Source organism: Chrysemys picta, chromosome 18, assembly GCF_011386835.1.
Source record: "Chrysemys picta bellii isolate R12L10 chromosome 18, ASM1138683v2, whole genome shotgun sequence".
Taxonomy (NCBI): Eukaryota; Metazoa; Chordata; order Testudines; family Emydidae; genus Chrysemys; species Chrysemys picta.
The window spans coordinates 18,288,988-18,302,041 of NC_088808.1; the positions used below are offsets into that span (position 1 = coordinate 18,288,988).

Consider the following 13,054-nt stretch of genomic DNA (forward strand, 5'->3'; position numbering starts at 1 on the left):
ATCAAGCCATTCTCAGTTGGGTAATGAAGTCCCCAGACCATTGCAAAGAGCCAGGTCTCGACTTGCAGAAACCATCTTTAATTGGGCATGATATTGAATAGATCTGCTTACATTTGTGTGGCTTTGGACAGAGTGACCCAGGACACATTTTCTGACGCTGGAAATAGCGTGTGTCCACACTCGGAAGCCTGCAAGTCCCACAGGAGTGAGGCAGCTCTTCAGAATTTTGTAGAACTAGTGGATTTTGCTCTTGTTTGGCATGGTGTCGGCCAGGTGAATTCACTGCAGTGAGAGTGGGGTACAAGCAGAGTAAGCAAGACCAGGATCAGGGTTAGGACCAGGACCACCCTCTCTGAGGTTCACCCCGCACTGATTATATTGCACTGTGTTTTACTTTGTTTGGACCAACCATGTCCCTCTGCCCTGACGGGATGTTCTCTCTGCTCTGTGCTTGCTCTGCAGTGGTGCTGGGAATCCTGCTGACTAGTGGTTGTGCCACATCCCGTCACTGCCAACAGCAGGAGCTGCCGGGTGTGCGGATCCATTGCTGTGACACGGATCTGTGCAATGGCTCCCCGAGATCTGCCCTCCCACATTATACCCTGTCCAGCTGCTGCCTCCTGGTGTCCTCAGTCATTATGACCTTCTTCCTCCTCTGAGAGCCAAGATCTATTGAGCATGGGCCAACGGGGAGAAGGCATCTGCTGACTGGCACGAACACTTCACTGTTCTAACAAGTTAGATTTGAAAGAAAACCCATGTTCTTTTTCTCTTCTCTCTCAATAAAGACACCAAGCAAACTGACCCAGCAAGACCCCAGGCTTAATCACACACCTGAAGGTAGGATACACCACACTAGCATAGGGCTTTTGTTGTTGCAGGCAGTTGGGAGGGAAACCCTGTGGCTGGGGTGGTGTGTAATCCACTGGTCAGTGTATTATGTGTCTGCCGCTGGGCCTGACCCACAGAGGATGAGAGTCTGTTACAGCAGAGTAGCGACCTGTTCCTGTAGCTCTGGTGGTCCCTGGTTCAGTTCCTGCTCTTAGCCAAGATGATGGCCGTTGGCTGGGCAAAGGAGACATGCCACAGCATATTTGCTTTTCCTCTTCAGAAGTTCCCCTAGGAACTCTCTTCTCCACAGCTGAAGAGAGAGGTGGGCCGCTCTTTATAGCATGCAGGACTTCAGCGGGTAGGTTAATGGGGAAGGGGCCTGGGGACAGTGGGCCAAAGGGAAAATTCCTAGGGACATAAGATCCTATATGGACCATGTCACTGGGGTGCTGGTGGGAGTATGGAGCCACCATGCCATTGGCTCTGGGAGCTGCTGGTTTTGGGGGGATATCCTTGTTCTTCCCAAAGGGAGGTCATCCCCGGAGAGGAGAATTCCTAGCATAGTTTGCATGGGCTTACTCGGTGGAGGGAAAGCTTCACTGCAGAGATAGCTTGGGTTACCTCTACTTGACCTACTGCTCTGCAGTTAGCCTCGCTCAAGTGAGGGCAGCCACTCTGCAAAGTGACCCTCATGCTGCTGTATCCACACGGGCGCTGCACTCCCTCCTTTGCGGCACTGGGACTTCCCGGAGCACCTCTCATGGTCCCCAGTGCTGCCCTCAGCTGAGCTGAACTATGAATTCTGTCCCAGTGAATTGTGGGAGGGCTGGGCTGGCGTTTCTGGGCACATGGGGTGGGGGGGAATCATGGGAAGGCCTTGGAGGCCATGGGGCACTTGAGTGGCAGTGGCGTAGCCATATAGGGGACGGTGGATTCCTTAGACACTGATGTAATGCAGGTGTTCCGAATTAATGTTTTAACCTCCTATGAGAACACAATTTGGGATCCTTCTGGATGGAAAGCCCTCTCTGAATGCAAATTATTATACCAGATCAGAGCACGGATCCTGCCTCAGCCAGCGCCCTGTGCTAATCTGGACGCACGTACGTGGGAAATCTTTTGAACTGGGATGTTTCCCAGGAAAGCAAATCAAGCTCAATGATATGTACTGGCAATTGCTCCTGGTTCTTTGGGATGGCAAGCCCATTTCGTTGGGTGTGTAAGGGTATGTGATTAAGTGAGAGGTAGGGATGTCTGGGCTTTGTAATACTCAGAAGCTGGGGGTGTTCTGTCCCTCATGGCAAGGCCTCCAAAAAACCCCAAAACTCCTTTAGTGGCCACTTGCAGGCTGTTTCAAGATGTAATGTTACCTCCCTAGGTGCAGGCCATGTCATCTGGGGCATGTAGCACTGGAGTGGGAGTCAGGAGCCCCAGATCCTACCACCAGCTCTGCCACTGACCTACTATGTGACCATGGGCCATTCGTTTCACCTTGGTTTCTCCTCCCATCCTGCCTCCGTTTAGCCTGTGAGCACTTTGGGTGAAGGACTCTCCCCCTGTGGGATTGTGTGGTGCCCAGCACAATGGAATCCTGATCTCGGTTAGGGCCTCCAGGCAGGACTGATTTGGAGTAACAGCTGAACTGTTCCCCAAGGTCCTAGCATTCCATGGGAAACAGGCTGCATTGTAGTTCCTCAGCTCCTGCGCATTTAGAGAGGAAAACACTGTCTAATGGTTAAACCAATGGCCTATTCCCAGCTCTGCCAAAGCCCTTTGGTCTGAGTGTGGGCCGGTTAATTAATCTATCCGTGCCTCAGTTTCCCGCTTCACTAACTACCCGAGCATCATTTACAAATGTGTGCGAAGCCCTCTGAAATGTTATAGTGCCTTCCATGCAAGACACTCACTCAGAGTATTTATCATTCCCCTCGCCCCCACAGCTCACCTTAGGAGAAAATCCCATCAACACTTTGAGAGCAGCCAAGCTGAGTCTTCTGTGCTGAGAGGCAGCGTGGCCTTGGGTAGGAAAAGCTGGCAGTCAAAATACCTGGGTTCTATTCCCCAACTCTGTCACAAAATCCAGTTGTGACCCTGGAGCTACATGCCTCAGTTTCCCCACCGGTAAAGCAAGGAGATAATATTTCCCCCTGCAGGCGGTGTTGAGAATTATTTAAGCCTTGACCAAGTGAAGGGCTGTACACATGCTAAATAGCTGTCTGAGCTCTAACGCTTTCGTTCGTTTGAGACAAGCAGAGCAAAGCACTTTAAGAATCATTCCAGGTACGAAGCGGCATCGTCTCTTAATCGGGATGATAAACCATCCATGGGGACACCCCGTTTAATAGGATTTTACTGCCCTGATGCAGGGGAGGCCAGGAAAGGCCTATATTGACATGGTCTGTACAGTTTAACCTTGCAACAAGCTTAGATTTAGGGGCATTACCTGAGAGAGGAGGTATTTGAAAGGTCATTTATCCAACAAGATATTCCCCTATTCACTCCAAACCAACCCACTGTCATTTCTCCACCTGTGTGTGTTTTGGGGCATCAAATTTAGTGGTAGCATGTCAGGTGCCTTGGGGCTTGAAGGCAAGCGTAGTAGAAAGCTTGACAGCTAGGGCGTATAGCATCTGGCAGGTTCCCATTAAGCACAGGGAGAAAGAAAGGATGATTTTCTAGAGCAGAAAGAAAGAGGAGCAAATCCCTCTGTTATAATGGTGTAGACCAGGGGTCCTCAACCCGTGGCTCGGGACCCAAAATTGGGTCACCAGAATGTTTCAAAGGGTTCAAAGCTCCTGTCCCACGGGGCTGGCTGGGCTCGCCTCCCTGCTCCAGGCACTGCAGCCTATGGGGTCCCAGTGCCACTCCCGTTTGGCCCAGCCGTCATGATGACGGGAGTCCAGGTAGGCCAGATTTGAATGAGTGGTGCTCAGGGCCGGCTCTGGCTTTTTGGCCGCCCCAAGCAAAAAACAACAACAAAAAACGGGGCGGCCAGAATGGCAAAGCAAAAAAAAAAAAACACAAAAAAACCCACCTGCGGCACGGCCGGAGCCAGGGTGCAGGGGGACTGTGCCCCGGCTAGTGGGGGGTGAGGGGGGAGTTGGGAGGGGGTGGGAGCAGTGGGGAGAGAGAGAGAGAAGTGGGGCAGCCAGGGCTTCAGCGGGGCGCTGCCACGCGGCCCCTCCCGCCGCACCGCCTGCTGGGAGGGCTCTGTGATGCTCCGGTCGGCTGGGAGGGAAGGACGCGGGCTGCCCTGACGAGCTTGCTGCAGGGCGCTCCTGTCCTCTGCGCCACCGCCCCCTACAGGGCGGCCGGAGCGGAACACCACAAAAACAAACAAACAAAAAAAGCGGCCGTGCCGCCCTAGGATTGGGCGGAATGCCGCCTCCTACAAGCTGCCGCCCCAAGCACCAGCTTGCTCGGCTGGTGCCTGGAGCCGGCCCTGGTGGCGCTGCAACCCTATGAGCCAGGTCACAACTCCACAGACAGGGGGGAGGGGCCAAACCGGGGCCACGCTGCAACCCCAGACGTTGCAATGCCCAGAACGGAGAGCCAAGCCCAGCCAGCCCCACAGCAGAGGAGGCAGTGCATCAGGGATACAAGGGGCATGGAGCCACGGCGAGCCCCTGAGGCCTCATACTTGGGCTGTTCCTTCTGGCCCATTGCTCTGTCAGAGGGTGTTTGAGCAGCCGTGTGTAGGGACCAACAGCCAGAGCTTGGGCCTGTTGTCGAGGGCTTCATTGAATTGTCCGCCTGCCATCTAGCCAAAGTAGCTGCCTCGTGCTTGAGGACTGCTCTTCCTGCTACTGCACACCCCCTGCCAGCAAGGGCCTGCTTCTTCTCTCAGCCCCACAGCTCACGACTCGCCAGATCCCAGGGCTCCTTCCCGGGCTGCTGACTGACGACCTTCGGAATCGCTCCCACGAGGGGCGGCGAACCTGCGTCCTGATTCCTCGCGTGACAGTATTGCTAAGGCACCTCCTCCCCGGCACTAGCCCTTTGCTCTCCCTGCGCCAGCTCCGAGAGCGAGTGGTGGGGTCTGACACTGGAGATGTCTCAGTCCTGTTGGCTTGTGGGGATTACTGAAGCGTTGGAGTTCCCAGTGAAGCAAGGCGCTGAGTTCCAGGATCAAGGCCTGAGGCCCTGCGAAGAGAAACCCCTGCGTTCACCCAGCCCCGGTCATACTAAACAAGAGGCCCACGTAGGACCCCATTTTCCAGGCTCCTTGCAAAGCTCATCCTGCCTGAGCCAGCTGCTCCTCAGTGCTTGGCCATGAATTCCTGAAGCTCCATGTGGAAGGTTTGTGGCCTCCCAGGCTGTATAAATGAAGCTTCGGTGGGATGAGGGGATAGTGCAACCTGAGACGGGGTGGCAAGCAGGCAGCTGTGGGTAGGAGTAGATGGGTCCCAGTGGGGGCTGGTCACACAGGGAGGGCCCAGAGCGCTGGCAAGAGCAATGCCTTCCTATCTTGCTTTATTTCTATCCCCTAACGGTGCCCTGGAGAAGGTACAGTCCCACACACCTGAATGAGTTGCTCAGCCAGTGCCTGGCACTTAGATATCCTACCCTGGGCTTTCCCCTGGTGCTTGTAAAGTGTTTGGAGAGCTACTGAGGCAAAGAACTGTCTGAGCTCGATATTATTATTATTATTCTTCAATGCCGGCAGGCTCCATCTGAACCCTGCTACCCCTCTCACGTGCTTTCTACCAAAGCGCCATTTTAGCCCCAGGAACCAGCACACTAACACATCCAGATCTTTGGCCGAAGAGCTACTTTGTTGTAGGGTGACCAGACAGCAAGTGTGAAAAATCGGGACGGGGGTGGGGGGTAATAGGATCTAATATAAGAAAAAGACCCCAAAATCGGGACTGTCCCTATAAAATCGGGACATCTGGTCACCCTACTTTGTTGTCACCTGGAATTTCTGCCAAGGATCCAGTGGGTATCAGATGAGAATTTTAGCCACTGGCATTTGAACACATCTCTTCTAGCTCAGCCAGTTCTTTCCACCAGAGGGCGCCCTTGGATCTCCAAGAGTCTCCCCATTCACAATATGATCAGAAAAACTCACCCCCACCCCTACCAAAAAAAAAAAGAAAAAAAAGTTAATAAGAAACAGGGGTAGCTTAAAGAACCATGAAGCCTGTAACATCATCTTCTCCAGCATCAGTGACTGGCTCACAGACCCACTGAGAGCTGTATTTTCAAACAGATCCATTAAAGGAGCCTCCCCTGTCGTTCCTATAATCCCTTGTGAGGTTTTCTTGCTGTATGGCTGAACTCTCCAACCAGTCCTCAGTCCATGGAGCTGCAGATCAAACACTGTATCATGGCAAAAATGTCCCATCGAAGCAGAAGGAGGGCCCAGGAGGTTTTCCCAAGAGCAGCCCCGTAGAAGGCCACAATCACGCAAAGATGCCTGAATGGGGTCTGGCTCGGTGCTTCTATGGCCTCCATCTCCATTACTATATCTTCCTCATCTGTAATATACACCTTCCCTCATTAATATATCTATACTCTCAGCACCTCTCAGAGTGAAGTACTGCTCCCATTTTACAGACTGGGAAACTGAGTCACAGAGAGACCTAGTGTTCTAAAGAGCTATCAGAAACAGAAAAATGTTGACCAGTCCCCAAAATGCTGGGGGGTTGGCATTCAGGCAAAAACATTTTCACTGTTTAGATATTAAGTTTTTTTTTTTTGACAACCCCTCCCCCAAATTAAGAAAAATGTGAATGAAAACAAACATTTCAATTTTCCTTGAAAATTTCACAGGCACAAAAACCATTTCCCAAGCCGCAGTAATCATTAGGATCACTATCGATCATTTATTTGTGTAGGTAAGCACCGTGCTATACTTCTGCAGTGAAAATTTGGTGGTTTCACTCAGTTTTGCCCCGAAACCACATAAAGGGCTTGCATCTGGATTCTCTTTGAGGAGTTTTTGAGTGTTGTTCTGGCTCAGAAAAGCCCCACTTGATGCTGATGCCAAATCATAATGAGTCTCCAGACCTCCCGTGAACCCAACCGAGTTTCTTCTGCTTCTTGTCTAGGTGGTACCTGAGTAGCATCGGTTTTTTCCATCGTGGTTTGCATGCTCCTCCAGGTGGCGCCACTGCTTACCCAATTTTGCCCCCCCTTCCCCAGCTTGAGTCATCCATCTTGCAATGTGTAAGAGGCCTGTTTCAGTTAAGAAGGCTGAAGTGCGCCTGAACTCTTTAACCTTTGCCCTAAGATTGCTCCTTTTGCCCCAGGGTAACGGATCAGCTCCAGCGCACTCTCAAAACAGCGGCAGCTCCTTAGCTGACATTTCTTTCTCCTGCTGGATTCTATTAGCACCCGGAGGTTGAAAATGCTACTTTGGAGTGTCGGGCGGGATTTGATGTATACTGGAAAGCAGTGGCAATCTATCGTTCTGGGCACACACACAACTGCGGGAACTGACTCAAGGAGGCAAGATGGAGAGAGCTAAATCCGGAGAACCTGGACAAATGGTGACTGAAGGGGGCTGTGATAATTGTGGGCAAAGGTTTGAACCCCCCAGGAGGGCCAATAAGTATTTAGGACAGTCCGAGGGGATTTAACTGGGGAACAATGGGAAGAAATTGAGACCAGGAAACTTAGGCTACAGGATGGCTAGGGCTGACTTACATAGGTGAGTTTCTGATCGCAACTGTTGTTGGCCAACCACTTAGCTTCGCCAGGGCAAACTTCTAGCATCACCAGGGTAAGCAGCTAGTGAGCCAGTGTTTGCAGAGGTGCAGCCCACCCCAGTTTCTAGAAGGGATGATCTACACCAGACTGGTTTCACCTACCTGCACTAAGGGGTTCACCTGCCTGCAGCTAGGGAGTAATGAGGATGAATCTCCAGGATAGACGAGGCCTTAAAATGGGGGATCGGGGCAAGACAGCCAAGTTAGGTCTTTGCTCTCTCTGATGGCTATGTGTAAACCCAGAAGCTTGGTTCCCCTCACGTTGCATGAAGCTACGCCCCAAAGCCTTTCGCAAATGGGAGCTCACGTGCAGGGCTGCAGCCAGCCCCTTACATCCACTGCTTCCGCACAGGCCCTGGTTGCCCATTGATTTCTGAGAGACGATGAAGGAGTTTGTTTTGAGCCATCCGGGATTTTCATGAGTCCTTTGCGCAGACTCCACATTCTACAGCCTTGTTATTTCCCCAGCTTTCAACCCCCGTCCTGCTTAGTTTATATGAGATCTGACAAGATCGCAGTTTGTGTTGGTTTGGCTGCAGGCTACCTACCCTCGCTTACCTAATGTGTATGTGAATATCATAGACTAGAGAGAGCGGGAGATGAAAATATGGATTGAGTGGCTCCTAAAGGAAGGTTGATTGGCCTTTAGCAGGTTTGACACACTAGCACCTAGACTTTCTGCTGGAGCCTAGGTTGAAATCCCAGCAGTGTCCTTTTCAGCCTTTTCAGCCACAGAGAGGTGGATTTCCACAGTTTGCCATGTGTCGATCTTTTGGATAAGCCCTTGAAAATGAGGCTCTCTATATTCTGCACGGGAATTAAACTCTCCTGCCTCCCTCTCCCTCTCCTGCCCTTTCTTTTTTAACTTAAGAGCTGGGATTTGCCCTGGTCTCCTTATCTAAAATGTCTTCTTCCTCCATTGTTCAGGGGTGCGATTGGTGGTTTCTCTCCTGTACCCCCAGAGGTGGCTGCATTTCAGTGGTTCCATTGTATGTTTGTATAATACTTTCAGATGAAAAAAACAACTGAACTGCAAGATATCCTTTTACACACAGACACAGACACACACACAGGGCAGCTAGCACAATCTTTTCTTGAAAAAAATCGAAGCAGTTTCTGTGTCAAAAGCCCTTTTATGAAAGCCTCAGTAGCTAAAGAATTGCCATTGTTTTAGTCTCTAGTGAGTGCTGGTCTTAAAATATTTCCAGCTCAAAGCAGGCTTTGACATTCTGCCCAGACCAGAGAGAGGGAACAAACATGAGTTCGGAAATGTTCCTACAAGACACAGCTCCTGTGACTGCTTCCCCCTTCCCAAGTGCAGGGAAAACTCTCCCGATACACCTCGGAAAAGCAACGAGGTGTTTGGACTGAACTGCACCTCCTCGTAATAGTAGATGATAGAGAACCAGCCTTCAAATGGAGGAGCCGTGAGCTGCATCAAAACCATTAATGCACAAAAAGTTTGCCTTACTAAAGCTTTGCTGTGCTGTCTCAGGTCAGGATACTTCTAATCTTCTCTGTGGCTGTTATACAGGCTTGCAAAGGGTCATTCCGTCCCCTCTGGCTGATGTCAGAACCTGGACTACTGGGACATTCAGTAATTTCAGTCTCTCCTAGCACCAGTATAAAGCCGGGCTTCTAGATTGACGGTAGAATAAATGTAACAATCCTCCTGCTTGGGCTGCCAGGGGAGTTTGCACCACAGATCTTCACTATCAAAAGCACGAGCCTTTGCTACTTGAGCTAAAGGAATGACAACTATCAGCTGTAAACAGTAGTAGGCTCTTATCCGGTTGCAATGTCCCTTCACACAGCTATTGTCCCATAGTTCTAACCAGCAGCACCCCTTGCTTTTCTCCTGTTAGCCCCCCACCCCACCATCACTGCCAATGTAATTCAGCCTTGACAGATAGCCTGGTCCCAGCCCTGCCATGTCATCTCATTGTGGACCTGCAGCTTTCTTTCTATTTCAATCTTTTCCTCCCAGGCAGGTCTGATCTTCAGGACCTTGATTATTCATTCTGCTCTCAGGCTTCGCCTGAACAAAGGCTAACGCTTCCTGCCGTGGCGTTCCATGTTGTGTGCTGTCTTTGTGGGGTGCATCCACTAGGAAGTAGAACACCACACATTTTGCTTGAGACCTAGGCCATGTCTACACTATGGGTGCTATCATGCTGTAGCGCCGTAGTGTAGACGCTTCCTGCATTGACGGAAAGGGTTTTGATTTTCCATAGGTAATCTACCTCTACAAGCCACGTCTACACTGGGGCTAGGTCAGCATAGGGGTTTTTCACACCCCTGAGTACTCTAGCTATATCAAGTAGGGTTACCATACGTCCGGATTTTCCCGGACATGTCCGGCTTTTGGGGGCTCAAATCCCCGTCCGGGGGGAAATCCCCAAAAGCCGGGCATGTCCGGGAAAATCGGGAGGTCAGCCGGGCCCGCGGGGAGCCGGGCCGGCGGGGAGCCGGGTCGGCCGGGCCCGCGTGGGGCCGGGAGCCGGGGGGTGCGCCGGGCCACCGGGGGCCGGCAGTGCTGGGCGGGCCGGGGGTGGTCGGCCGGGGCCGGCACCCCAGTGCCCGAGCCGACCCAGGCTGGAAACGCCGGGGGGCCAGCCTGGGCCGCGCCTCCTCCCCCCACACCCCCCTTACCTGCTTCAGGCTTCCCGCGAATCAAATATTCGTGGGAAGCAGGGGAGGGGGCGGAGACTTTGGGGAGGGGGCGATGTTGGGCGGGGGTGTGGGCGGGGCTGGGGGCGGGGCCGTGGGCCGTGGAGTGTCCTCCATTTGGAGGCACAAAATATGGTAACCCTATATCAAGCTAACTTTTAACTTTTAACAAGCCCTAATTTACAGCATGCAAACCCAAGCGGTGGGTAATAGGAATCCACCGTGCAAAGCTCTTAGCCCTGCAAATCCACAATGTGTGCCACTGGTCTTGTAATGCGTGAGAAAGATCTAGCTACGCTATGCAAGGAAAAATGGTTAGAGAAGAAAGCTTATTTGGGGTTGGTTTATGAAACAGAGGCCAATTTGGGGCTAAAATACATGACAGACCTTCCAAGATCTGTCTGGGGATTGGTCCTGCTTTGAGCAGGAGGTTGGACTAGATGACCTCCTGAGGTCCCTTCCAACCCTGATATTCTATGATTCAGTGAGGCACAAACACAAACTTGGTCCAGCTGATAGTGCTTTTGGGTGTAAGGTAGGCAAGGTTGCCAAATAGAGCACGAAACTGGGCATTTGGAGATGGGGTTTTAATGCCAGCTCCATCACAGCATCGCTATAGGATCTGGGACAATCCACTTAGCTTCTCAGGGCCTCCATTGCCACATCTGTGAAGCGAGGATAACATCACTCAGGGTTTGTCTACACTAGGCATGGCTACGACAGAATAAATATGTCAGTAAAATTCCAGTGGAGGCAAGCCCTTCCCAGCCTTTGTAAAGCACGTTGAGATTCTTGGGAGAAAGATGCAAAGTACTGTAACAGACCTGAAAGCGTCTAGGAACTTCACAGCCTTTATGATGCAGAACCATGACAACTAGGAACTTTATGGCCTCAGTGGGGATAGAACTTGGATCCAGAAGCGCAGCCTTCTACCACCTTAGCTAAAGGAGAATCTCTGTTAGCTGTATAAGGCCTATGACACACAGTTGGACAGCTCTGATGTTATCAGCAGAGGCACAGAAGCTATTTAATTCCAGTATTATTTATTCTTATGTTGTAGTCTCCCAATGGATCATCCCTGCCTAGCCCTAGCTCAGGGAGATTTCCTGAGACACTATGCATTGGAGAGGTCCCGTTAACATTTGCTTCTCTCTGCTCTTAATGCTCATGTTAGAGAAAGGATTCCCATTTACCCAGGAACAATGTACGTTAAAATTTAATAAATGCTTGTGCAACTCGAGGATAAATAAACATCACTTAAAACACAGTCACACTGCAGACATGCTGTTTAATTCATGCTCTGGAAGTGCACATTGTTTATAGCCATTCATTTCCGTAGCTAGTTAAAAGCAGAGGTGATCCACTCTGAATTTCAGACAAAACAACAGATTCTCATTCTTCTTGTTTTGCTTCTCATTATGGTACGGACTTTGAGGGATTTCTTACACACACACACACACACACTTCAATTTTTGGGCCCCACCTGGAGATTCCTTAAAGGGTCCTGATATTCAGAAAGTGTTCGGAACCAGCCCTTGCAAAATCAAGCCCCATTGAGGTGTCTTTAGTTCGGCAGCCAAAAATGGAGACACCAAAGCTCACTAGTCACTTTGGAAGATGGGGGCCATTGTTTAGAAGTAGAAGAACATGATTTTGCAGGGCAACCACACTGATTTTTCTCATTCCCCATCTTGCCTTGGTTGTGCAAAATACGAAAGTTCTAGTGATTCAGAGATTCCAAAGCCAGAAGTGACAATGTGATCACCTAGTCTGACCCCCTGTATAAGACAGGCCAGAGAACTTTCCCGAAATAATTCTTAGAGCAGATCTTAAAAAAAAAAAAAAAAGTCCTGTACAGCCAGGAGAGAGTTGGGTCTGGAATAGTGCAGAGAATAGAGTTGGTCAGCTTTCTAGACTAGCAGATCGAGCCAGTTGTCACGTTTTGCTGATTCGTTTCTAATCAGGGAAGTGTTCAGGAAAAGTGGGTAATTAGCAGTTTATTCATAAGTTGGCAGAATGTGGATGCACAAGTTTGCAGAATATGTGCTTGATAAGAATTCAGATAGTTTATTATTGTAGCACCTTGACATCCCAGTCCTGGACCAGGACCCCATTATGCTAGGCGCGGTATAGACAAAGAACAAAAAATCTTCTCATGAAGGACGATGCTTGATTGAGCATAGGTGATCTTGTCTTTTCCCCTAAGGGTAGGTCCAGCAATTATAACAGCCTACTACTCATCTCCAGCTAAAGGAGTTGCTCCTTTAGCTCAAGTAGTAGAGGCCTATGTTTTGGATGCTGAAGAACCTGGGTTTAATCCCCAATGCTTTTAGGTTTGTTACAGCTGCATTGATGAGGCTTCCACGGTTAGAGAATCGGTGCCTCATCAGCTCTCTTTCCATATAAAAACAAGCAGAGGGGATAAAGAATGGGGAAAACCCACACGTTCTCCCCTCTTTCTGGCAGTATGCAGGACCAGCCGGAGTGTGGAGCAGGCAGACATCTTCAGTGGGTGCCGGGGAACATTCCAGCATAGATCTCTTTTCTGTTACAGCGGGCCCAAGGCAGCCTTGCCCTTTGATTTGCTCCCCTCCCTTTACATATTAGAAAAAGAATGGGGTGACCCACAGACGTTAGTGACCGAAAAGCATTCTCCGGTCATGAACCCCATTCCCCTCCCAAAGCAGGAGTGCTTTCTGGCAGAAAAAGAAATGGTGATTTAGAGGAACATATATAAGAAGATGCTCTCACCAGACCAACAGTTCAGGGCAAATATAGTCTCCCACCTCATAGAATGGAACCAAAGTGCCATTCATTGTGACACAAAAGTGCCATGGTCC

At 50.5% G+C, this 13,054-nt stretch overlaps 1 protein-coding gene across 1 annotated transcript in view; it reads left to right on the forward strand.

The window, feature by feature from the left end:
- LOC135976492 (spidroin-1-like) overlaps positions 1-10,441 on the forward strand; it is a 925,731-nt gene extending 915,290 nt beyond the window's left edge. Inside the window, exon 4 of the mRNA XM_065572401.1 lies at positions 9,950-10,441. Coding sequence (XP_065428473.1) covers positions 9,950-10,376 — 427 coding nt within the window. The 3' untranslated portion in view covers positions 10,377-10,441. The remainder of the gene's footprint in view (positions 1-9,949) is intronic.
- The last annotated feature ends 2,613 nt before the right edge of the window (positions 10,442-13,054 follow it).